The sequence below is a fragment of the Pezoporus flaviventris genome, unplaced genomic scaffold (assembly GCF_033815535.1).
Source record: "Pezoporus flaviventris isolate CSIRO_AGI_PZ_B2104156 unplaced genomic scaffold, CSIRO_AGI_Pfla_v1 ptg000007l, whole genome shotgun sequence".
In the NCBI taxonomy this organism is placed as follows: Eukaryota; Metazoa; Chordata; class Aves; order Psittaciformes; family Psittacidae; genus Pezoporus; species Pezoporus flaviventris.
Genome location: NW_026892555.1, coordinates 52,260,597 through 52,288,054, shown reverse-complemented (window position 1 = coordinate 52,288,054; position 27,458 = coordinate 52,260,597). Strand labels below are relative to the sequence as shown.

At 41.3% G+C, this 27,458-nt stretch overlaps 1 protein-coding gene across 3 annotated transcripts in view; it reads right to left on the bottom strand.

The window, feature by feature from the left end:
• The window catches only part of ANKRD12 (ankyrin repeat domain 12), a 66,527-nt gene extending 43,557 nt beyond the window's left edge, over nt 1–22,970 (bottom strand). The window contains exons 1-2 of one of the 3 annotated variants that reach the window (XM_061448797.1): nt 22,749–22,970; nt 4,153–4,290 (exon numbers count right to left, since the gene is read on the bottom strand). In XM_061448797.1, the coding sequence (XP_061304781.1) occupies nt 4,153–4,239 (87 nt within the window). In that variant the 5' untranslated portion in view covers nt 4,240–4,290; nt 22,749–22,970. Of the gene's footprint in view, nt 1–4,152; nt 4,291–22,748 lie in introns of those variants that run through there. The other 2 variants (XM_061448793.1, XM_061448796.1) reach the window with 2 other exon arrangements.
• Nucleotides 22,971–27,458: the final 4,488 nt, after the last annotated feature.

Genomic DNA, 27,458 nt, shown 5'->3' with positions numbered 1-27,458 from the left:
CCCTACATTACTCTAATCTCGTATTATATATTGTGCCAAGCTGGATGGTGAGCAAGACTGAATATAACAGTGCAAGCAGTTTATCAGCTTACTTTTTGGTATCAGTGTAATCAAACCACATTGTGACTCCGTATCTATGACATTGGTCAAACTGCCATCTTCCCCTAGATTTTAATTTTCTACGTAATTCTGCTTTCACTGGCATCTTAAATACCAGGCAAGGCAGAATCTGACATTTGCCTGTATTTTTAATTCCTGTAGACTGGTCATCAGCCAAAAACATTTTCTTTGTTAGAACAATCAGCTAAGGACAAACCCTCACTTCAACCAGTATCACAATGAAAGGGTTTTACATGACATTAAAAAGAGAATGTTAATTTACTTCTTTTTAAATCAAATCAAAATTTGCCATATTTCCTGCTGGTTAAATAAACGACACTATGTTCACTCTTCTGTTTCCTGGAAATAAGTTATTCACATCTTCATATGAATTCAGATCTCCTTTTTTTAATGTTTGGCAAAAGAGCTACACATCTCTGCTTCAGAAGATTACCTAACAGAGATTGCAGAGTATAGGGGTTATGTGGCTCTGCAGATGTAACTGCTAGTGTTATTAGCAGAGAAGGAACAGTTTATGGGGATCAAAGGCAGGAGATTACTGGAGAGGAAGGCATCAAGACAACCAGCAAATACTGAACTGAGCAAAAGAGTCACTGATGAGGGAGTTCCTTTGGCAGCAGTTGCAGGTTTAATGGCCAAACTAGCACCAATTTTCTACAATGACAGTGAGCAACAAGAAGAGGTGAGGGGGAGTCAGAGGTATAGAATGCAAGAGGTAAAAGGGACCTCGCAAGCAAACTCTTTATTTTGATTTATAAATTATAAAGTTATAAATAAATAAAACTCAAACTGGAGAACAATTTTTATGTAAAATTCAAAGCCTTAAGAAGGAAGAAATTAATCTCCACTATGAAACTACAATAATCTATTTCTATAGGCTCAAACCAACAAACAAGCATACCCCAAGCATTTCACGCCACACCTTTAGCAAAGAAACAGGGAAAAAGAACACTTTAAAATTGACAGATTTCAGCAAACCCACCACTTTTGCTTTGATGAAAGTGAACAAAAGATGAAAATTTATTTTAACCTCTGTTATCATTTTTTATAAACATAAATAAAGCTTGAAAAAATTGACATAAGTCAGTTTTGCTAAGAAGCTGTTGGTTATATCTTGAAGATTTCCTGTGTCAAAACTTTCTTTCAGAAATACCAAAATGTCAAGATGAGAGTTTATAAAGCCAGAACATTCAATTTTTGTTTTAAATAACCTAAAATCTTTACAAAATGTCACTTATTTGCAAGAGTATACATAAAAAGACAGTATTAATACCACTAAATTTCCATGCAATAGCCTTCCTATTCTTCCTGCTTGTAGGTCCCAGACATTCCCTCTTTCCCCCGCTATTGAGTAACACCTGAATTAATTTGACCATATATCAAACAAGGATCACAAAAAAACCAAATAATGAAGAAACCCCAACATTCTTTCATCCTTTTACTGGTAAGCCAATTTCCTTTCCCGATATTCTGTTATCGTCCTCTTCTTATCTGAGTAGTTCATCACAGCTAGCAGGAACAACTACCTTTGCCTCACTTTAGTGGGACCAATAAAACAAACTAGGAAGAGACTAAAAAGTCTCAAGTTTTCTATTAATGTTCTCAGAAGACAGTTTCAAGTAGATGCTGAATCCTCCTATCTTTCCCTGCTTCTTAATCTCTTCCTATCGTATATCCGTTCATCAAATGGTTTTACAGAGAATACAGGCTTCAAACCAGTAACATTATGTATGACCACACACACAATCACCCTTTCCTGAGAAGACAGTTTTAAAGACCCTTTGGGAGATAAATGGATTCTCTCTCCTTAAGGCAATATACAAGTCATCATTTAATTTCTTTCCTTGTTTAGGTCAGATATAAGGAAGAAGTTCTTTACTGTGAGGGCAGTGAGGCACTGGAATGGGTTCCCCAAACACGTTATGAATGCTCCATCCCTGGCAGTGTTCAAGGCCGCGTTGGATTAAGTCCTGGGTGATACGGTTTAGTGCGTGGTATCCCTGCCTATGGCAAGGGGGTTAGAACTACATGATCTTAAGGTCCTTTCCAACCCTGTTATATGATTCACAATGAAGAATATTGTTCTGTCTTCTGTTATTCAGTAGTATTACAGATAAATTTGTTCTCTATTGCACAAGTGTACTAAGCAGACAAAATGGAGAACTGGATTATTTGCAACTTGGTTGGGCTATTCCAAATAATAGAATCATAGAATCATAGAATAGTTAGGGTTGGAAAAGACCTTAAGATCATCTAGTTCCAACCCCCTGCCATGGGCAGGGACACCTTACACTAAATCATATCACCCAAAGCCTCGTCCAACCTGGTCTTGAACACTGCCAGGGATGGAGCATTCACAACCTCCCTGGGCAACCCGTTCCAGTGCCTCACCACCCTCACAGGAAAGAATTTCCTTCTTATATCCAATCTAAACTTCCCCTGTTTAAGTTTGAACCTGTTACCCCTTGTCCTATCACTACAGTCTCCAATGAAGAGTTCCTCCCCAGCATCCCTATAGGCCCCTTCAGATCCTGGAAGGCTGCTATGAGGCCTCCACGCAGCCTTCTCTTCTCCAGGCTGAACAGCCCCAACTTTCTCAGCCTATCTTCATACGGAAGGTGATCCAGTCCCCTGATCATCCTTGTGGCCCTCCTCTGGACTTGTTCCAACAGTTCCATGTCCTTTTAATCTTGAGGACACCAGAACTGCACACAATACTCCAGGGGAGGTCTCACAAGAGCAGAGTAGAGGGGCAGGATCACCTCCTTCGACCTGCTGGTCCCGCTCCTTTTGATGCAGCCCAGGATACGGTTGGCTTTCTGGGCTGCGAGCACACACTGCCAGCCCATGTTCATTTTCTCATCAACCAGCATCCCCAAGTCCTTCTCCACAGCGCTGCTCTGAATCTCTTCTCTGCCCAACCTGTAGCTGTGCCTGGGATTGCTCTGACCCAGGTGTAGGACCTTGCACTTCTCATGGTTAAACTTCATGAGGTTGGCATCAGCCCACCTCACAAGCGTGTCAAGGTCCCTCTGCATGGCATTCCTTCCCTCCAGGGTATCAACTGAACCACACAGCTTGGTGTCATCGGCAAACTTGCTGAGGGCGTACTCAATCCCACTGTCCATGTCAGTGACAAAGATGTTGAACAAGACCGGTCCCAACGCCGATCCCTGAGGGACACCGTTCGTTACTGGTCTCCAGCTGGACACTGAGCCATTGACCACAACTCTTTGTGTGCAGCCATCCAGCCAGTTCTTTATCCCCTGAGTGGTCCATCCATCAAATTGATGTCTCTCCAATTTAGAGACAAGGATGTCGTGTGGGACAGTGTCGAATGCTTTAAAGTCCAGGTAGATGACATCAACTGTTCTACCCCTGTCCATCAGTTCTGTAGCCCCATCATAGAAGGCCACCAAAGTGGTCAGGCAGGATTATTTTCAATTTGGTTTGAAAATGATGGGATACTTCACTTCCACAAACAACAAACTACCTTTTCAGTATTACTGGACCTCCCATATTCCTTCATTCTCCACCACTCAAAAATGGATTGTACAATTTTAAAGTGGACTCCCTTGTACAGGACTTACTCGTAACCCTTCTGCAGCACTTGGCTTTCAAGCCCTGGGAGAGGATACTAGCCCATGTATTACAAAGGAACATAAGAAACTTGTTTGTTCACTGGTCTGTGCTCTGTCACAGGCCTTCAGAAATGTTTCATGCGTTTGTTACAGACAGTAAGACACCATAAAATTAAATATAATATGAATCATTGTTCTTTTAAAATATGGAAACTATGAACTAACTTGTATCAAATAAACCCAACACATCCAGCTTCTTTTTGAATTAAACTGCAAGTCACAATTAAAGGCATAAATTCTGTTCCCTAGTTCAATGTACAGACACTTTTTTTCAGCACTCAAGAAACCAGAATACAGATTTGTTTCTTCCTGTTACAGCAACAAAATTTGTGATAGAACACATGCTCTTCATTTCACTGAAATTAAATGGACATTAATGTAATTTTGTTACCTTTTTTGCAGTTGTTTTTTCCACCATGGTGCTGTCACTGTCAGAATTTTCAACTTGAACTGTTTTTGAAGACCCAAATTTGGGCATCTTATAGCTGTTTAGCTAGCTGTATCTTGTATCAGTGGGTTCATTGTGTGTCTGAAAAATAAACAAAGAACACTATTTAAATATATACACTGCAGTGCCATTTCAGGACAAATGTTGTTACTGCAGATGGTAGCAGAGCTGAACAGTATCCTAAAAAGATGGGTAACAGTGACACCTGACTTCAAGCATCCCATTCATCTGCAGCCCAAACCTTGGGGCGAAAACCCAAAAAGTCAAACATGGCTACTTCTTGGGACACAGCCATTAGAAAACCACCAAGTCAGCCGCTGAACTGCCTCAGCCCTCTAACTTACCTCTTTGGCAGACTGAACACTTCTGGGGATTTGATGGGCCATTTGTTGATTATCTCGCTTAATTTTATAGGTAGGAAGCACAAGATCATTTCTAGCAACACTATAAAGAGCAATTAAGCTTTCTAGCCTGGGAAACTGAAATTTGTCTACCCAAAATATGGAAAGACAATCAAATTTTGGTGATTTACTGTACTTTGTGTTAGATCAAGAGATAGGTATTACAAGAAAAAAAATCTAAAGGTTAGACCTGGAACTAGAAGCCTTAATTTTCACTGTCTAGTAAATTAATTATATAAGCCATTGATATATATATATATATATATGCATATATATAAATATATATGCATATGAAGCTCTAAGAGCTCTGTGATGTTTCATCTCCAAGCCAAGTGTCATTATAAATTCACATAATGGAAGAGGTCTGGCTTGCCTCTTCCACAGAGCAAAGAACCACTCTTCTTGCAAGAATAAAGGTCGTGTAGAAAGGAAAACCACATTTGACTTCACTTTAAAGCTGGTGATGTTTTATGGGTCTTTTTGAGTTAATGTATTATGTTACAAATATTTATGTGATCACAGTCTTACTGAGTCTTGTAGTAATTTTATGTCTCACTGAGACATTAAGAGTGACATTTATATTGTTGCTTTACAGTTAAGATTCTGGGATCATCATGTAGCAAATTTGTTGGTGTTATAGGGCCGCTGTTTTGGTTTGACATTGGTAACTGACAACAGAGGCTGATATTTTCTCTTTGGCAGATGACTTTGAGAAAACTGTTTTGCACACCAGACCTGACACATAAAATTTTCATATTTAAACACATTTCTACACCCCACCCACCCATCCAACCCCCACAAGACCTAAACTATGAGAAATTCCCTAACAGAATACTTAGCTAAGATTAATACTGTTATATACAGCAAAGTAATATCTCTCTTACTCCTCCAGAACAGAAAGGGAAGAATAAGAGGAGAAGGAAAGTTTAAAATGTTCAGTCCTCAAGTTAGAAAATTAGGAAATGCTGCACTAAGGTCTGCTCTTTTCCTCCACTTTCCCTACACCTGAGGGTGGTGTGAATTGTTTTGGTGGTGTTTGTTTGGGTTTTTTCAACATTAACTACAAGCTTAGGAAAAACAGGAAGAGCTTAATTAGAAACTGTCTGACATACCATAATCTGAATCTTGCCTCCAGTATGATACAAGACACAACATTGTGGAATTCCTACTATTCTGTTCTTACCCAGAACAAAAGAAACATTAGTGTATTCCCTTCATCTATGTAGTGTATTTTAAATAATTCAAGCTACAAGGCATTGTATAGGGGCAAGAGGATGATGAGAACATTTTCAAAATAAATTAATAAATTAAAACTAAAGGTATTTTTAAATAATACAGTTAGCACAAATACTATACAAACATAAAGTAAATGAAAATGCCCAGAGAAGCTGTGGCTGCCCCATCCCTGGCAGTGTTCAAGGCCAGGTTGGATGGGGCTTTGAGCAACCTGGTCTAGTGGAAGGTGTTCCTTGTCCCTACCTGGGGAGTTGGAATAGATCATGCTCCAACTATAAGCATTCCAATGATTCCATGAAAAGAGAAATCAGAGCATGTTTCCATTTTCTTCACCACATGATCAAAAGTAAATGTGAATTTGTTCAATTCTCAACCCCAAGCCAATTACGTTTTGAAGAGAGAACTGCTTTAGAAGTTCACTATAACTGAGCATCACATACTGGATTATTGAAAAAGAACCATCACAACTATCACACGGACACATGGCAGCATTTTCATTAAGTATTTTATATACCAGGTTGGTATTTCACAATCCCTCTGTGAAACACTTTTCAGATATAAATGCTACAAATATTTGAGGAGAAAAAAAAATTCTTTTCAGAAAGTGTAGCTCTTTTATAAGAGCTATGGTCCAGAAATGTAAGTAAATTATTCAACCCATGATCACATAATATATCTTACAATCAAATTCTGAACTGAAGAAGCGATTTTACTGTCATTTTAATTTTATTTCCATTTGCCTGCAATGCAGTGCCATTTCAATTCATGTTCTGAACAGTCAACAAACATTTTCATTCAGAGTGAAAATGCAGAACATTAGCAGGTTCTTCCAGGGAAACCTAGATCTGTCTGCTTTGAGTTTCCTTCAGGGCTGTTTCTTAATGCAATTACTGGTTTATTAGGCAGCCTTGATGGCATATTTCAAATCACCAGAACCCTAAACCGAGTGTTAAACTCTTTACATTCAAATTATTCTCCTCTGTCACAACAAGCAGCACCATCACTCTTCCTCTAACAGGCACAGCTGTGCTTTTTCTCTCACACACTGATCTATTTCACCCTTTTCAATAAAACATAGAATCTGCTTTCTACTAAAGAAACTTCTCTGCACGTAACAAAGTGGATAATCAGATTTTATGCTTGCATGTCTTTATGCTTGAACATATTTCCTGCACATTCATTATCAGTTATCAATGTCCCATTATTTGAAATACTGTTAAACTTCTTTTCTCAATCATTTTTCACCTAAAGAAAAAAAAAATAATCTATTTCCCCCTTAGAGTAACAAATACAAGCATTTTGACAGATTTACAGCCAGTGATACAAAAAGCCAGGATTATTTCATGAAAAAATGCTCACCCAAACCCCCCCCATCAACCACCAGAACTTCAAACACAGGAAGCTACAGAAAATTAGGCATATAATAAATCTCTAACACCAACAGATTACTGTATTAACTTATTAACTTGTATAAGCTTACATCTAGTACCAATGAAAGAGTATGCTCTCACCTATGTGAAAAAACAGAATTCATGCCATACTCCAAGAACAAAAAAAACCCTCTCTTCCAGTACGCATTTACTCCAGACTGGGAAACAGTGAATCGACTGTACAAAATTTCTGCTATAAATATTTGACAGGAGTACTTCAGGATGTTTTGCTAAAATTCACCTTCTGAAAATGACAGCTAAGGCTACATCTACATTAGCAAGGAATACACAATTATCAAGAGCAGATCTGTAGACTGGAACAGCTGGTAACAAAAAGTCAGAATTTACACTAGTCACATTTTGCAATTTTACCCTAGACTACTTCTAGTGCAGTCTCATGTACTAAGCACACATTAAAGGTTGGAGCACATTCAGCACACTGCTGAACACATCTCTCAGCTTAAAACAGGAGGAATTAAGCTCTGATGCCACTCTATAGCAAGCTAAACCACAGTGAGGAGAGCTAAGGATAGTAATTTTAAAGGTGTATACCTGATTCAAACTAAGACACTGACCTGATTTCCTCCTAGCGATCTCCCCCCTCCCATTCCCAAGACTTTGTCTCTTCCAAGATTATTTAGAAGTGACTAGTATGATCTGCATCTCAAAGCTATTAAGACTCTATTATGGAAAGGAAAATAAAAGTTGGTGGATGAGTGTAATAGAGAGATGTCTAAGAACAGCTGAACTGAGAGAAAGGCAGGCAAAAGCCAACATTACATATTCTGTTCAGAGAAAGCCAGCTGGCCAACCCTTATGTACATACTGGCTAATTAAGAAGTACGTAGGTAGCTCCCGCCCAGCCATACCAAATGTTATCTACATTCTGGTGGGAGTGTTAAAAGCAGCTAAGGTTAATGCACTAGGTATATTACAAAAGACTGAAATCCACAGAAAATTGTTTTGGTTTTGTTTTTTTTTACATAGGGTAAGGAGCAGAGTTTAAGCAGAAAGATACTAGCAAAAAGATGTTCATTTAATTAAGTTTAACAGTCTTTGGGTTCTTTTTTTCTTCGTATCGAGAAAGTACAAATTACTTCAGTATTTTATTTCACAATAAAAGCACCCTTCAGCAAACAAGAGAGTGACTTCTTCCCAAAAGAGATTTGTTAACAAACTCCAGTGTTACTAGTACTAAATGAAATGTGATGGGAGATGTAGCAGCATTGTCAATTTTTTTCTTTTTATAGAACTCAGTGCTTCTATACACAGAGTTATTTAACCATAACCTACTGCTATACAATGAACCAGCTGCCAGTCAGACTGCAACGCATGTGTTATCAGATCAGCATCTACGTTTTCACACACAGTGTCCAGTAAGAAAAAAATGGCTCAAGATGGAACAAAAGATTATCTGGGATCTTTTGGTTAGAGGCTGGGGACATGCTAAGACATGCAAGACCTGGAATTTGGGACTGTGGGGAAAGACTTTATTCGAGTACAACATACACTGGCTTGGGAAATTAAACACCATGTGTATGAAAAGAGCATCTCTATTTTTGCCTGGTATTTCCACCACAGAAGTATGCCTGTGAGGAGTAAAACTTCAGATTACTAAATGAGAGAATGTGACTGTGATGAGGAAGCTGCAGAGGACAAGTCAGAAGGGATTATGCTTGTGAAGCAAGCACAGCAGACTCTGTGATCAACACACAAGACTTTTTTTTTCCCCCTAGAACACAGAACACAAACCAAAATTATTCAGTCTTGCCATTCCTGTGGCCCTGTAAAAAAGCACAAGCGTTCCATCTCCTTTTAGCTTTAATGGAGGATGACAACTTACTACTGTGGTCAGTTTTCCATTACCTCCTTGGACAGACATACTTGTAGAAAAGAAATCTTAAACACTGCTGATGACTCATGAGAATGCCAAAATGATGGTAAAGAACGGGACATTGCCCAGGATGTGCACTTCAAAATCTCATTAGAACATTATGCAAAATACTGGTTTGAAATTTCAAAATTTCAGAGTGACTGTAGCCACAAAAATTTTAGTCTTTCTAATAAGGTCTTCATAGCAGAGAACTATATAAACACAGCTATTCTATAATCATTGCAGCAGTTTATTTGATCTTTACAATGAAAGAGCTGTTAAAGGCTTCATTTGAGCAAAACCAGTTCCAGATATTGTGCAGAGTCCTATGAAAACAGTGTTATATGGATCTCCCAAAAGACTTCCTCCCAATCATTTAGCAATCAAGGACGCTGCAGGGTGCAGAAGTCAAAGTTGAGCAGGTAGAAGACCTATATAATAAAACACTTTTTCCAAAAGCTGAAAATACATTAGACATGTGCAGCTGTAACGGGCTAAACATTCACTGCAGTACAACCCTACCGGCAAGCCCACCTCCTGTTGCAGGCTAGAAACATGTTATCATTTACAAGCTTAAAGAAAAACACATTTTGAATAAGAAAAGATGAAACAGAGGCTCACTGTGTATGTTATACTATCCAAGACTAAATTTTTACTATCATCCCTTCCTGTGGGATGTGGCATACACTAAAAGACCATCAACTACGATGAACCTAACAAATTACCAGGTACTTTTTGCCTTGCACTCCATGGTGTCTCACTGCACTTGCAATTCAGTTCTCTAGCAGTAACTAGCATGAATTACTAAATACAACTGGCTTTAGGTAGCACATCAATTTAGTATGATGGAGAGAAGAGTGCCTTAATGGTACATGCAGTGGCTTATGCAAATGAAAGGTGACAAGAACATTTTTTTATTTGGAAAATATTCACAAGCTCTTTTCACACATGACTGTGACAGTGCAGGCCATGTGGATTCCACTGTCACAGTTATGATGAAAGAACTAAGCTCCAACACAGTCTCAAACTAATGGTGCCTAAGGCAACAGTCTGTTGTGGTATTAAGTGCAAATGCAGTATGCAGGGTGGACATGAGTCACAAATCTGGCAGATTTTACAACAGCATCTGATGGTAAAATATGACAAAACAGGAATTCTTTTTTATTACAGTTTTCCTTTAAGATTTGCACAATACTTGAGATGAGTTTGTGGCTAGAACATGCAATTCTAAGATCAGTTCTACTCCTTTCTCTGCTATACCTATTGTGCAACCTCAGAAAAAGTGCCTTACCGCTTCCCCCCCCAACATTTCTCCTGACTAGATTTTGGATGATACGTTAAAAAAATCCAAGAGAACAGAACACCAACCTAACAAACATACTTTTCAGAAATATATGCCATGACATAATTCGGATATGTGTATTCTCAAGACTCCACAGATCCTAGCTAATACATGGAATGGTCTACTAGACTTGCTGCCCTGTCAAAGCACTTCTGATTTTGATATGAAATGTTTAGATACTTGAGATCCAAACATCTAAGAATTGCACAAATCTTTCTGTAATAAGAAAAACAGAATTATTTTAACCCCATTTTATAAGGGTGTCCTTGAACAGTGAAGCAGGAATAAGCAGTGACTACTCATAACCTCCAGAACAGCTTTTAACATACTCTGAAGTACCTACTCATTGCATGCCAGACTCCACTACGCAGCACTAGGGCCAAGTCCCTGAAAAAAAGCCGACAACCGACACTCAGGCAGCAAGACAGATTTTCCAGTACTTCAGCTGGAACTCACCACTACTTCCTACCAAAATAAAGAACATATCTCATAGTCTAGGAATTTCTACTCGGAAAAGCAAAAAATGAGGACATAACAACTCTTTCCTATATAGAAAACAAACAAGACTCTACAGGGGTTTTGCACTTGCCTATATAGGACCTCGGGCTCCAACCCAGAACACCTTCAAATCCCTATTTTAAGAGCCAAAGTTTACCTGTGGTTGGTATCAAGTGTCAAGTTCCACTGATTTACAATACTCTTCAATTTAGTTTCCATGCTAATCATAGCACCTAAACTTGTCTTTCTAACAACTATGCTCTAGTAAAGAACATGACTGAATCTGTAGGTTTTTGATTAAGTTTTAACAAGGCTTTACCCCACCTGTCTTACTTAAAAAAACCAAACACATGCTTATCAAAGAACACAAGAACTTCATTGCTCATAGAATTAAAGAATAACTGAGGTTAAGGAACATCTGGAGGTCATCCAAGTCCCTCAGTTATCTAGTCAGTCAGACATTTTCAGCTGTTGTTGCACCTTACACAGACCAGGTCGAGTTTGTTACTTGAGCAGGAAAAAAAGCTGTAAAAGAAAACATGGAGAATAAAACCCTTCCTATTGCTGACTCACTATAGACACATATAAACCATGCAGCTGTATTTTACAAGCAGCAACTTGAATAAGAAACCCAAACAAACTAAGTTTGGCCCAATATTTAATTTACAAAATCTAATTCTCCAGTTGAAGATACCACACCCCAATATGCCTTTGAAATTTGTTGCATGGATTGACTGAATGTTAGAGGCACTACTGGTTTGTGAGTTTCAGACGGCTCACGCTTCAATAAAAGCTGTACCTGAGCAAGAGGTGGCTTCTCTTTTGTGTCACAGCTCATTAGAAATATACCTGTACTTCTTTCTGTAATGTTTTCTTGCAACTACACTTACAATAAATGTCAAGCAATTAAGGATTCTAACTCTTGCTGAAGTAGCTCTGAACATCTCTCATGTTACACACATAACTAAAACTCAAAAAATTCACCTGGCAGAAGGAAAGAAATACATTTGCACTGATTTGTCTCTGGAAGTAAAATCAAAACAAGACAAAAACAGATTTTCAGGGTATCTTACAACTCTGATTTTATTTATACTTCCTCAGACATGATCAAGCAACATACTCATTTGCTGAACATTCCTTTTAAGCCAGTTTAGTTCTTAATGCTCCTACAGAAATGTTTAAGTAGCACTTGAGGCAAAAACTTTGTGATCATTCTCACTACTGGCAAAGGCAAATTCTCATAGCAATTGAAGAAACTGGCTTCTCTTGCTGTGTGAAATTTTTTTGAGAACTTGGTGAAGTTCTGAGGAACTACTGACCAGAAGCACATACAACAAGTGGCATCACTTACTTCCAGACAAAGAGAATCCACTGGTTACACATACCATGATTCCCTGCTATTTCAGCTTGTCTTGATTTCTACCTTCTTAAAGAGAAGGAAATGCCTGCAATACTTTTAATTATTATTACTTTAAAACACACCCTAAATAAAAAGCAGGACCTATCCTGGACAACACTACAGAACTTACTATCCATAAATCAAAACTGGGAATAATAATGGTTAAGGTTCCCCTTTCACAGACAGTAATTTATTTTCACAATATCACTGGAAGATGAGAATACATTATGTCCTTCATTTTACAGATGGCAACTTCAGTTCACAGAACTAATGAAGTTGGGAGTTTCAGCAATTTGCCAAACCCAGACTTCATTTTTCAGATTATTTCATGTTAGATAGCACTTTATACTTGGTTAGACCATAGCTACTAGTGACTTCAGTTTCAACTTTTGCAAGCAACTCCTCTTCCCTACCACTGCTGAAGGAAAAAGGTAAAACAGTGTCAAAGCAGTTATCCACAAGTGAGAAAAACACTTGGCAAATGTTCACAAAAAAAGCTTGCATCTTACATGAATTCCAAAACAGACTAAAACTTGGTAATATTCAGGGTCAGTACTCAACTTTCTTGAACATGGGACCCTCTTTTCTCTTCCTGAAACCTCCTCCTAAGTCAGATGACTTATTCCAACTTCTGCAAGAGGACTCCTGTTGGAGCAATATCCTGGACTGCACAATTGTAACTTATCCCCAGAGATCCACTCACTTCATTACTTTGAAGTGGAGTCCCAGCCAAAAACCATCAGCTTGTGCTCACATTTTGCTATCTGCAGAAGTGCTACTCTAACATACAGCAGACAGCATTTCTGACACAGCAGGTTACTGACACTAACCTTTATGCAAGAGGCATGGAAACACAGACAAGAAGCACTAGTTTCACTTCTTCCGCAAGACACTCCTATTTTCTTCCTTTACTTTCTCTGAAGTTTCCAGTCCTAAATAGATTCTGAGGTCCTCCCACTGCAAATGTCACTCTGCACATCAAGATTACGAAAAAAAATCAAAGCAGCTTGTTTGTATCAGACTTCTAAACTCATATAGAATTAATTACTGTTTATACCTTGCCAAGGTACTGGAAAAAAATCACAAAATCTAAAATTTTGTCAAAATATCCAAACAATCTAGTCTTGCTTGGTATAAAAGAGCAAAAAAACCCTGAACATGACATAGAAAAAGAAACAAAAGGATCCCAGCTATCTGTAAATGACCTTTAATGTTCTTTCAGTAGATGGTGAACATGGAAGAATTAAAGAAAATGAGTGTGCTAGGCTCTAATTCTACTTTAACATATCACAGTAATATTAGTAATCACTAAATATTAAAGTTCAAGTACCCAAAAAGGTGTCATTTTCAAAGGACGGGAGACTCTCAAAGAATCAGTTAGATTCATGGACCCAAAACCTGGGTAAACCCATCATATCCATTCTGTATAGGCATCAAACCCTATCCAAAAGAAGACAGCAGAGACTGTCTCCAAAAACCCTGTAAGGTACTGAGAAAATGTACGAAATAAAAGAAGTAGGGATGAATTCTTTCCCAGTTGACTCTTGGGCATCTCCTAGAACACTGAACTATATCCTGACATTAAAAAAAACAAACAAAACACTATGGGAATTAATGTGCTTATATAATGTTGTTTAGGGTGAAAAATGTTGACAAACATGGCCTAAACTGACAGGTCACACAAGCCTGAAAACAGACAAGTGGGGAAGATGGTGCTTTGCAACAGGGATCCCAAAAGAAGATTTAATATAAACAGACATCTGAAACAGGGAAGCATTGAATGAGAAGGTACCTGAAGGAGCAAAAAGTAAGATCAAACACGATGGTTTCTTCAATTCTGTTTTTGAACAGAAATAGTTTCACAAGTCTGAAATCCTAAATGCTAGTTGATTGTTAAAGAAAACACACAGGGCTAAGGAACTGTCTTTACAGTAGGTACTCTTTGATTTACATCTCAATCATATGCATAATTACATTCGGGATAAAATTTCAGAACACAAGTCCTTCCAGCTTAAGATTTCAGGATAATATACTATTTCACAGAAGTCTTAGCGCTGCAAGCTTGCTTAATCGTGAAGCATGTGGACTGGATAGTATATAATAAATGAACTTGCAAAACCACAGTCTTAAGCGATTAATAATTTCACAATAGGATTGGAAAAATGCTATTTTTTTCCAAAAGTATAAAACAGTAGAACATTTGATATCACAATGGCATCCCAGATTGTGCAAGAATAGCAGAATCTTCATCAATAAGCCCGTATTATCTTGCAAAAAAAGGTACATCATTCTATCACCACTTTTTTATCATATTGAGTGCTGCACTCAAAGCATTTAAACTAGTATTTTCTGAAAAAACTGATTTAGAATTAAACAGTTTAAATTACCAAAGCTGAAAGTCTGTGGAGCTTACATATAACATAAACCAGATGCCATTTTTAACAGAGAATGGTTACGAATTACTTAAAAACAGAAAATGCTTCCTGATTCTGAAAGACTTGCGTTAAAGCTTCTTTTTATGCGCTTAAGTACACATCCCCTGGCTCAAACTGGGAGGACCAAGATGTAGGAAACAAATGTTAAAGAACAGGATTATGTTCTGACATTAGCAACAAAAAAAACAAACAAACAAAAAAACCCCACCACTGCCTCTCCCCAAAATGGTGATAAACCTGCCTTCCAGAAGTCTGACACTGACTTCCATTTCAGTGTGGCACGGACGGCTCCCATAGTGACAAAGGGCATCATTCCTTCTGAACTACATATACTATTTCTACAGCATTCCCCCATGTGGGCCAGTAAGGAACTGCAACCGGTGCCAGAATTCAAGACATATCTGGAAGATGTTTGTCATTACTTTCTTATTCACAACTGCACTTCCCTACTCTCACATTAACCCTTTGTCTTTTCATGCAAGATACTAGCATTATTGCTCTCATATATGTCTACATTCTACAAGGAAGCACTGGAAAGAAACAAATAGAACGATGAGGGTACAAATACAACTGGTCGAATAAATAATTGTTTTTCTTCTTGGAAGATCAAAAATATCATTGATTTTCTTTTCAAATTTTATCAATAATAAAATTATAGTTTCTGGAGAAATGCTTTTATTAATACTTATGATTTAGCTACTTTTCAGATTTCTCCTTTGGCAGTAGAAAATAAAGTTGTTTCAGTTTCTCACTCACAGACTTACTCTGAGTTGCAGGCACTGGAAGGGACTCTCCAATTGAGTTCTAGCACAAACAACATACAGAGTACAGACATGTATTTGTCTTTTCTTTCTTAAAACAATATCAGAAACTGCAATTTTAGTAAGTGAAATGAAGTGCAAATAAGTCTTATTTATGCAGCCAGTTAATTAGTCACTAAAAAAAAAAAGACTTCACTGAGAATACGCAGCAGTACTTAGTAGAACGCAACACAGCTTTACAAGACTACCACATACAGGCAGTACAAGAAGAATGCATCCTTTGACTCTTAAAAATGAAATTAGGTCAGGAAAAGCACATTACCTACAACAGTTGGAAAAAAAAAAAATTCTATTCCACACTATTAAAAAAAACCCACCAACAAACAGGGAAAAAAAAGAAGAAAAGAAGTTTGACAGTTTTACAACCTATCAAGTCCTCAGCAGCAGGTTCAACAAGGAATCCCAGTAAACTAAAATGAGAACAACATTTTACTCACACTGTTGGAGTGAATTCCAGGTTCAGCTGGTCATGGCTATAAGCAATCTGCTTTAGCTGATACCACTCCGAGCAGGTGGAGAGGTGGACTAGGTGACCTCCAGGGGTGTTTTTTGATCTCAGCTAGTCTATGACTCTGTTTTACCAATTAGAACTGCAGATGCTCTTTACCTCAGCGACAGCATGTCTACTGGCAGCTGTCTCCTCATGCTGATATGTTCACCATACAAGAAAGTTTAAGCCTTCTATATTCTCCAGCGACTTCTGCTATGTAGTCAGGACAGAATTTACTCCAACAAAGACCTACACAGGTGGCTAGAAGAACCTGTGTAGCTTGTGAGTACAGATGTCATATGCAAGTTAAATCACATCATTAAGACATCTGCGTAGAATACAAACATCATAGTCCTACAGAGGGATATACCTACCTGTCAAAATAAACATTTACATAGGAAAACAACCTTACTTTTTTACTCTGAGAATCAGACATACTGATACATAAGTTTCCAGGGCGTCTGAAGGGATCTCCCTTTATTCTGGACGGCCTCTCAAAATAATGGAGATTCTTGATCCTCTAAAGAAGAAATCTGTTCTGGGAAAGAAATGAGTCGTGCTTGCCCAAGAACCCTGGCTCTTAGGAGCAAAAACCACTTACTGCAAAATTCATTAGTCCTCCTTTTTAATCTACAAGTTTAAAAACTTGTATGTTCACAGGTGCTTGCTTCCTCTTGAGTCTTTTTCAGAATGAGCTACAGGTTGTAAAGAAGCACCTGCACAGATGTTTATCATAACATGATACTCCCTTTAAGTAAAATGGAGAAGTGGAGGTGTAAACTTTTAATCTAGTGGATCCTTAAAGATGTAACTAAGTGGATTTTAGTTACATCCTAATTAGATGTAACTATGTAGACCTTTGTCAACTAAGACAGACTATTCCATTATCACAGTGACTACCAAAGGAAAACTTACAAGCCTTTCTATCAGTACTTTGCCAAACTCAATTGTCAATAGGCTTGCTTATCTTGAGTTTAAATTCCTTCTACAGGAACCTACATCCTCTATGGAAACCTTCTAAATATCTGAAAAACAAGACATTTCTAACCTACTGTATACATGATTACTAGAACCTCAGTAATTTCCCTTTAAATCTCTATAAACTAATGATAATTTTCCAACCTAAAACAAAAAAATCCCACAATTTACCTGCAGCACTGCCAGAAGGAACATAATCTTAAAACCATGCAAAGGCCCTTCATGGTCTAAAAACAGATGAACTGCCAACACCTACTTACAGACCTCCAACTTCAGCAGGATTCACCATGGGTAAACAGCGCACCTGAGTGCTACCATTCATGTGTAAGACCTAAAGCAGCAGGTGCAGGGAAAAACAGCAGGCATCTGACTAGGCTTACCTACAGGTCCCTAGATGGATAACAGAGGTTTTTGTCCTGGCTAAACTGTGAAGACATGCAAAATATTTTACGGTCTTTATTGCCACCTCTTGGCTATCACCACATATCACAAAAGTAACAGAACAAAATGGTCTGTCAGTTCCTTTACGGAAATAATTTTTCTTTGGGGGAAAAGAGACTGCGAGGAAACAGATGGAGTGGAAATAGAGAACAGAGAATATCCAGAACTCTGTTTGCATACAAGTATAACTATTTAGAGCTGTAAAGCTACAACGAGTAGTGCAATTAACCTTCATTAATGTTTTACTATGTTGTCTGGAGAATCGCAGGGACTAGAAAGCAAAGAAGCAGTTATTTTCCAGACAAAAGACAGTATTCTTTATTTTTTTAAAAAAGGTAGGTAATACAGTTGTCAAGACACCTGTCCCTTCTTGAAGTCAGAAGATGAATGGATTAGCATTACCCGCACTAGAAAGAGAACTTTCCATTTTTCCTTTGTAATTAAACTTGTAGTAAGAACCCAGATTAGTAGGTTGCTGAACAGCAGAGCACCACAGAAAGATGATTTCTCTCATTTAGCTATCTTTGTTCCACACAGTCTTGAAGCAAACATAAGCAAGAAGAAGGCATTTCCATGAGCCTGCTAAGGAAGTTATTTACCAATCAGAGTTTGAAAGGTTTGAAAAGCCAGACACTTTTTAAGTAGGACTAATACAAAAGGCTTTGAAAGGAAAAGGAAACTATTGGAAACGTCTTCACATAAGTAAGCCCATTTTCATTGTCATCAAAGCAATGGGACTTTCTAAGATTTCTACCACAACAATAGCGGAAATGCAAAGTGTTATTTGGTTTCTGTTGCAATTAATACATTTTGAAGCTCAGAGAGGAGAAATAAGTGCTTTCTAATCTCTGATGTTTTACAGCCTCATAAAGGCAAGATACAGAACAAGAAGAAATTTCAATACTCTCCATCTCCACTAGGCTACCAGCAAGTGGAAAGCACATGCCTGAAGCAAGGAAGAAAATATCTCAAGTCTTTCGCTTCAGCTTGCATTTTTACTTTTTGTCTCCAATATAGCTCATAATTGTTTCTAACATTGCTAATGACTTTTCTTAGTGTAAATCAGTCCTCTTGTGGCATTATCACTACCTACAGCACTCCAAGTAGCAGCCATGAAACCGAGGAGAGTTCATTCAATATTGCTTGCTAAAGATAAAAGTAGTTGCAGAAGATATAAGGATGCTTTGTCAGATCCAGGGAGAAACTCAAAATAAGCCAAGGCACAGTTATACTCTCAAGGACTTCAAACCTCTCCTTAAATTAATATTTAGGTTTCATGCAAGGTGGCAATAAGGGTCCTCAACTGTACAGCTAAGATACAAAGTATGGCTCCACAAGCTTTGGAGGCACCTTCTAAGACTTCTCTAAGTTCTAGAGTAATGATGAACTGGTAGGAAAAAAAAAGCTAAATATGTTAGCAGGGCTCTGACTTCTGTTGTTCTGTTAATAAAACTATTCAGTGTCATAACACAAAATGCAAGACAGAGTTTGTGCTAATATTTATTTCATACCATCTGTTGCTAGAGCCTAAGTAGAGTCTAATGATGTAGTTAAAAAGATATAGTTTGATTTGGAGACTAAATGACCAACCAAAATTTATACTACTCCATCTGCAATAGAACATAGAAAAGAAGAAACACCAAGCATTCATGCCCAGCCCACCTCTTCATAACATAAGATCAAAAAAATATCAAAAGTTGTTCTGAGTGTGTATATTAACAGTGTGGTAGCAGGTTAATCATTACATATTTTCTGGTCAATAGTTTTTTCCTATTTTACAGAGGACCAACTGTGCTCATCTCTCAGTCAATTTCATCAGCCTAACACTGTCTAAACATGGCAAACCATTCAACACTTGCTTTCACATATCTGTATGTCAAATTTTGAGGAAGATGTTCTAACTCAGCCATTTCTAGGTGCCGTGCCCACATTTCCACTACAAGGATATCCAGGACTTTTCCTCTAGTAAAGCTAAAGCTGGAACAGTTTATGGGTTTTGTAGCAGTTTAGACACCTAATGCTGCAAAGAAGCTGCTGTTTGAGACTATGACTGGTGACCTCTAATTTAGTAAACACAGATATTATATTTTCAATATATTCTTTAAATCCTAAGGTAAGTGGTAACATACTAGTATCCCCTCCAAGTAATGCCAAACAAACATTGAAGCTTAATAAGCACTCGTTCAGCCTGCTTATTAAAAGACCTTTTCCTCAAAGAAGTTAATTTATTGTGCAAGCCTGCTGGAAGAAAACATAAATGAACTTCAGTTTGTTGCACAGATCTTGCTTTCTTACTCAACATCTGTCCTAAGCTGTGCTGTCTGTAGTATTCAGAGTTCACAAATAATTTTGAGTAAACCTCTGGGTGGGTGAAGAACACACAAAGAGATGGCAGAAATCCTTGTATCTGAAAGATTGAGCTGTCATCTTTATGAAAGATCCAAAGGCTCCGTGATCAACTGTCTGCATTCAGTGATTAGTAGAGAAAACCTAGGAAATCAGACAAGGAACTCACATACCATACACCAAAAAACCTGACAGCACCACAAGAATTCCACTATAGTCCCCTGGGTGCTGAGAAAAACATTGGCACGCCTTGACATTTTACCTTGCAAGACATACAGAAAAGCAGAAGTATTAAAGGGGGAGTAGGGGAAGACACAGATGGTCAATGGGTTTACCATTATGTTCCCAATGAAGGATCCTGCTATACCTCAAACCCTGGAATTTTTTTTGAGAAGACAGTTTCTCAACCTTGCACAGAAACCTACTAAATTCACATAGGGTGACATTAAGGTCTCCAGCTGATAAAGTCACAAGGGTAGCTGAGAGTATGAGTTTCCATCTAAAGAATGAAATAAAGTGACACTCAGCATCTGCACAAGCCTCAAGTAAGAAGCACAGGTGAAATGCCCTGACATCTCACTTCATCTTGAGGATCTTAGAATCATAGAATAGTTAGGGTTGGAAAAGACCTTAAGATCATCAAGTTCCAACCCCCCTGCCATGGGCAGGGACACCTTACACTAAACCATGCCACCCAAGGCTCTGTCCAGCCTGGCCTTGAACACCGCCAGGGATGGAGCAATCACAGCTCCCTTGGGAAACCCATTCCAGTGCTTCATCACCCTCACAGGAAAGAATTTCTTCCTCATATCCAATCTAAACTTCCCCTGTTTAAGTTTTAACCCATCACTCCTTGTCCTATCACTACAGTCCCTAATGAAGAGTCCCTCTCCAGCATCCCTATAGGCCCCTTCAGATACTGGAAGGCTGCTATGAGGTCTCCACGCAGCCTTCTCTTCCCCAGGCTGAACAGCCCCAACTTTCTCAGCCTGTCTTCATACGGGAGGTGCTCCAGTCCCCTGATCATCTTTGTGGCCCTCCTCTAACTTGTTCCAACAGTTCCATGTCCTTTTTATCTTGAGGACACCAGAACTGCACACAATACTCCAGGTGAGGTCTCACGAGAGCAGAGTAGAGGGGCAGGATCACCTCCTTCGACCTGCTGGTCACGCTCCTTTTGATGCAGCCCAGGATACGGTTGGCCTTCTGGGCTGCAAGCACACACTGTCAGCTCATGTTAAGTTTCTCATTGGATCTATCATCCTGGTGACTACTATCCACTGAACTATTGCAAATGAATACAGTGGAAGAAGGAAAGCAAGCACATGTCCATTAGTTCTTTGCAGCTGCCCAGCACCTGTGGGTAGCTCACTATGTTCCTACCTAGAGTAAGTAAAATGTGAGGACAACCAAACTGCTATCAATCTGTATACTGAAAACTACCTAAACTCTTGCTGCTTCGAAACTTGAGAGCAGAAATGCACAACCTCTCCCCCAAAATCATGACATGTCAATAATAGTGAATTATTTTAATAAAAGTTAATGATTTCTTATAGACATGATGATCTCACCCTTTCCTAGTATTCCAAGATTAAACAATTTTTCCTGGAACATAAGTACATTTGGATCATTCCACATCTGTCTGATAGCTTTTTGCTCCTACAAGAATCATAACTTACTTGTCTTCATTAAAGAACTGCATTATCCCACAAACTACCTTGTAATTCAGAGGCATATAATTCAGATTTTCCTCCACATCCCATAGCCTGTAGAAGGCAGGCACAGTGACAGCATCCAGACAATTTCCACAAGACCTCTATCTGACAATACTGATATTGAACTACTCTTTTTATCTGGGAGTTTAAATAAATAAATAAATAAATAATACCCTTTAATTTCTTGTCAGCTATCCAGTCTGTAACAAACACTAAATAAAAGACTGACTATTAGCAATATTCCTGCAGTCAAGCTAGAACTACATAAAGAACCGTGCAGCTGAGCCTGGCATTCTCTCTTTTCTTGCCCTTCCTTTGTTGCCTAGTGTCACCTGTGCCGCGCGAGTTGCAGTGCTCCACACCAGCGGCGGCTGCCTTGCACTGGCACACCAGGCAAGCTCAACGTATTCTTCTGCAGAACAGCCGGGCAGCCGCGAGCATGCAACGGAAGCCGCCGGGAACGCCTCACCCGCTCGCCCCAGGTCTCGATCTGAGGAGGCCAGGCCACCCCGGCAGGGCGGCACGGCCGAAAGCGGCGGAGCGACTCCAGAGGCTGGAGCGAGCTGCCGAAATTCCCGAAACGGAGACGGGGCGGCGGCACTTATTTGTGTGTGCGAGCGTGTGTACACCGCCATGCCGCGCTCGGCACCCGCGCCTCGGCCGCCCGTACAGCCCCCGCCACCTTCCACACCACCGCCCCGGCCGTGCCTCCCGCCACAACGGCCGCCCCGGCCCCCGGCACCGCTAGCGGGCCCCCCGCGGGACGGCGGGGCAGGGGCTGGGCTGGGCGGGCGAGAGGCGCGGCCGCCAGACGGTGACAGCGGCGGCCATGGCTCCCGCCGCGGCTCTGACAGGCTGACAGCCCAGCGCCGCTGACCGCCGCCGCCGCCGTGCCTCCGGCGCCCGGCAGCCTGCCCTCCGAACTCAGTAGGGGCGGCGCGGTGCCCGATGCTCGGGAGGGCAAGGCAGCGGCTACACCCCCTGAGGCGGCACGCGGTGAGGGCTCCCCGGACGCCCCACTGTCCGCCGTGTGGAGACAAGGGGGCGTCACCCCGCGGCACCGCGGCGGCAGGTGGGATCGGGGGGCCGCGCCGCGCACCGGGAAGGGTCGGGGAGGTGCGCTCCGGTCCTCACCTTCTCTAGGGAGCCGGCGGCGGGACGCGTCCTCCTTCTCCTCCCGCCGCTTACCCCGTCCTCTCTCTGTGGCGGCGGATCCGGCAGGAGAGCGGCCACCGCCCGCCAGCGCCGCCGGGGCTCGGGGGCTCGGGCTCAGCCCCGGCTCCGGCCGCTGTGGCTGCCGGGTTTGAAAACACCCCTCCCCTCCCCCGCCCGCCCGCCCTCCCCCTGCGCTGCCGTTGCCGCTCCCCTCCCCCTTCCCCAACGTCGGTGCTCGAGCCGGGCTCCGCGGCGCTCTCATTGGCCGCCCCCCGCCCACGTGGCCCTCACACAGGGCACGGGGCGCGGGCGTTACAACGCTCTGGCTGCCGCTGGGGAGGGAAAGAGGCAACGTCCGTTACGGCGCTGCTCTGTTCCCCCGGCCCGGGGGGCACGGGCACGGGTGCGGGCGCGCCCTTCCCCTCCGCCGGGCCCCGCGGGAGGAGCGCACTCGCTCCTGTGCGTACGGGGGAGAACGGGCTCGCAGGGTGCCAGTGGCGGGGACTTGGGGGAGGGGGGGGTAGGCGTGGGCCCGCGTAAGAGAGTGGCGAGCGAAGGGTGCGAGCGACGCGCAGGCGCTGGGGCAGCCGGGCTGTGCTCGGCGGCTGCCGCTGGAACTTTCTGGAAATGGCGGCGGCCCAGGTGCCTCGCGCCTGGTGGAGGGGCAGGGAGCGGGCGAGGGCGGAACGCCTGACGGTAACTGGTCTAGAGGCGCTGCCGCGACCCTCCCCACCGCCCCGCTGTGCCGCCACGGCGGTGCCGGTCGCTCCCTCCCTCCTCGGGGAGGGGTTTTCTGGCGGCGGTGGCGCAGTGAGTTTTAACGGTTGGCGCACTGCGCCTGCGTGGCGGGCGCAGCTTGGCGGCGCATCTGAATGAGGCGGGTGTGGGTATGTGCTGTCTTGGGTGTCCGGTGTGAGTGTTCGCAGGCGGCAGGACAGGATCGTTGCGTGCCGGCAACCTGCAGCGAAAGGTCCCGCAGCCTCTCGGAGCAGCTGCTGGCCGCAGGTGCGTGCGTGCGGCGCGGCGCGGCGCCGGGGGGGGGGGGCGCTCCCCTTCGGGGCACTCGCGCGGAGGGGCTGCGGGCGGATGAATCCGCCGTTCCTGGGCCTTTTCGGTGCTTTCTGCCGCGCCGCCCTTAGGCAGGGATCTCGTCCGCCCGCGCTCGGCCCTTCGCTCCCTGGCGGGTGCAGCACGTCGCTGCAGGGCCGCTTGTGTGGGTGTGCGGGCCCCAGCTCCGCAGAGCCTGCTGTCTGGAGCTCGGGCCCGTTTCCAGGTTTAAGAACAACATAGAATCGTAGAATAGAGTTGGAAAGGACCTTAAGATCATCTAGTTCCAGCTCCCCTGCCATGGGCAGGGACACCAAAAAGTGTGTAGCTTTTAGGGGCGTCTTGCTTGCGCCAATAAGGGAGACGTCATACAAATGCATCAGAAGGGGTTACAGGAGTAGGCTGACGTTAGTCCTAGTTGCAACTTTGAAAATGGGTCATTCATCTGCACTTGTGAAAGGCTTTGTAACTGCTTATTAAAATAGTATTACACGTTAAGACTTAAAAGAATTTAGTCACATGTAGTTTGGTACTTGTGCGTTCTGGATGGGTGTGGGGGACTAAAGATACATGGGCTGTCTCAGGGGTAATGTTTTGAGAAAGCAACTAAACAAAACCCTTCTACTTAGTGGAGTCTTAATTGCCATGCTCAGTCTGCTACTGGATTTCTTGTGTAGAAAGCAAGAATTCCTTAATATTTACTGTGCAAGTCAGATGGGTGAATTTCTCAGATGCTTTTTTTGGAATGAAAAGACTGCTTTGATTAAGGCTATCTATTATGTAGACTTTCTCCACCCATCATTTTCCAGCCCGAGTAGAGAACGGCATCGCAAATCCCAGGTATTCCCACGCTTCACAACATTTTACTGTTGATCTGCCTAATCTGTTCAGGCAGATTTCTCTCACATGCTTTCAAGAATGTTACTGTAATGTATGATCTGCTGGTGCAGGTCACTTGTGGTAAAGCAACTGCCTTCATTTAATTCTGTTAGTGTACCAGGAGTTCTGTCAGGTGACCTGGAGCAGGAATTCCAGCACCCCTGAGTACATCACAAAGGGAGTTGCACTTGCTTCATATTCTTCATGTCAGCTTGATTGCAGAGGTCATCACATGAGATGGCAAGCACACTGAGGAGTGGACAGGCTAGGGGCTAACAATGTAAGTGGACTAACAACTATTTACCGAGGAAGAATATTTTTCCTTCTCACAATACTATACAGGGTTGCCATTGCTGATTCACCCTCTAAAACATGACAGGCTACAAGTATAGTGTGGTGGTGTAGCACTGCATCCTGATCCTCATGCATCCGCATGAGTAGCATTTCAGGATTTCAGTGTGTGCTAGTAGGTGTTCACAACCAGCAGCTGACAAAACAGGGAAGGAATCTTGTGAGCAACATCTGCAGCAGATGTTAAGATTTAATATCTAACTAAAAAGGGGTTCCTTAAGCCTTAGTCAAGTGCTAATTGCTCCCCTACATGGGTTTCTTCCCCTTGTCTCCAGAGCCCCCTCCTTTTACATACAGCACAGCTGTAAAATGCCTTTGTAGCTGCACTGTGCTTCCCTTGATCTGCCTTCCATGGTGAAACATCTTGTGTTACCAGCAGTGTGAGCTGCTGGTCTTAATCAACATGAATGTGTGCAGCATCTAGTTGGACTCCGTCATTGCTGAACTCACATCTAGGAATTCAGTGACTGAAAATCTCTGATTATAGTACAAAAGTCTAAAAACTTTATCCCAAGAACTAGCAGAACATCATGCTGGTGAAAGCATACACACGTGCCTTTGGTGGGTAAGTGGCAGGTCAGCCAGTGAGTGGCCCAGCTAACACTGCACCGGTGGAACTGAATTTCAGTGCTTCTTCCTATTTAGTGACAGTGTGGTTCCAGGTGACATTTTTCTAGTAGCGTGTAGAGGTCATGGAAACACTTCATTATGCAACACTGTTGGGTATGTAGTGGAGTCTCCCATTACTCCAGACTTTCCTCCATCTTCACCAAAGGAGCAACCACCACCCACTGGCTTGGCCCAGTGGTTTCTTTGTGCTTCCATGTTCTAAATCTCTTTTCCTTTCCCAAACCTATTTTTCTTAAAATTTTCTCTATAGTCTTTTAACTGGGGTGGGAAAAAGCCGCCTTTTTTTTTTCTTCCACTTTTAGATAATATAGCACATGAATTCTTTCATTTTTTTTCCCCATTCCAGAAGAGGGATAAACAAGACCACTAAAACCCACAGAATCAGGCCTGTTGCTCCTCTATTATCAGTTTAAAGAATCATAGAATAGTTATGGTTGGAAAGGACCTTAAGATCATCTAGAACTCATTTTTCACTTAACTGGCCACCCAGTGCTCTTACAGTCCAAGATACTAACTGGTACATCAAAACTGCAGATTTAGAAGTATTTGACTGGTTAGCTGCCTAGCATTACTATTAGTAGCCCTCTGCTGTTGAGGATAACGGAACTGATGTCTTACTAGTATTTGTTAGCTGAAATATTCAGTACTACTAAAAGCAAGTACCGAGTATTACTTGCAGCTGTTCAAGACTAGAAAAGAGAACCTGGATATATTACAATTCTTACACTATTCTGGAACTCTTCCATAACAATCACTGTTTTAATCCTTATCACAGTCAGATTTAAGTTATTATGAAAGTATTTTTTAATATAGTAAACAACGACAAGTAACAAATGTCGCAGAATCTGTATTTCTAGTTGACATGTTTCAAATTTGCAATGTTCAGATTTCAACAAAAGCTGAAATAACACAAGATGGGGTTTTGGTTTTTGTTTTTCTTTTCAAGTATTTATCGTAATACAATGATAGCCAAACTCTTGATGTGGAAACCAGAACCATAAAGCTTCATGCAGTTGATGAATGAAGTGGGTTTAGATGGGAGAGAAGAACAATGGTTATTTGCGTATTTCTCTTCACATATTTCAGAATGCTAGAGCTGCACTACAGTATTGAAATTAAACAGTGGTGTATCAGATTTGTACCACACTGTAAGGATAATACCAAATTATCTTTTTCTGGTCAAATGAGTGGCAGACTATGATGTGCTGCATCAAAATGAGTGACATACCTGTCTGTGGAACATCATTAAGGTGATCTCCAGCAAATGGGAAACCGCTGAGGTTCATGTTTTGCTCATGAGACAGACATTCAAGATTTTTTGTGTATAGAGGGAATGAATAAGAGCAAAGTGGGAGGAGGCAATGAATCCTGTTGTCCAGCTTTACGAATGGGAGGAGTCTGGCAGTTGAGTTTTGTTTTGGAATACTTGAAAGTTTCACACTTGGCAGGTCTAAAACTATGTTTCTTTTCAACACAATTATGCAATCCCGTCAGTTTCAGTTACATACAAAATGCTGAATAACTGCAGCACACAGTAGTTCCATAACACGTGCAAAGTCTTCATTTATGTTCAGTGTATACTTTGAAAATAGTTGTCTGCTTTCATACTAGATTAGAATATGGTAATCCTGTATGAATAGGAATACAGCTTTGTTGTTACTGAGAAACAGCTTAGTTAGATTGGTATATAAAAATAAGCATCTCTACATCAAAATGCAGTGTGCTATCTCATGTCTCCAGAGAAGTGCCAGCTGCCTAGTCTGCTACAAGGCATCTGGCTAT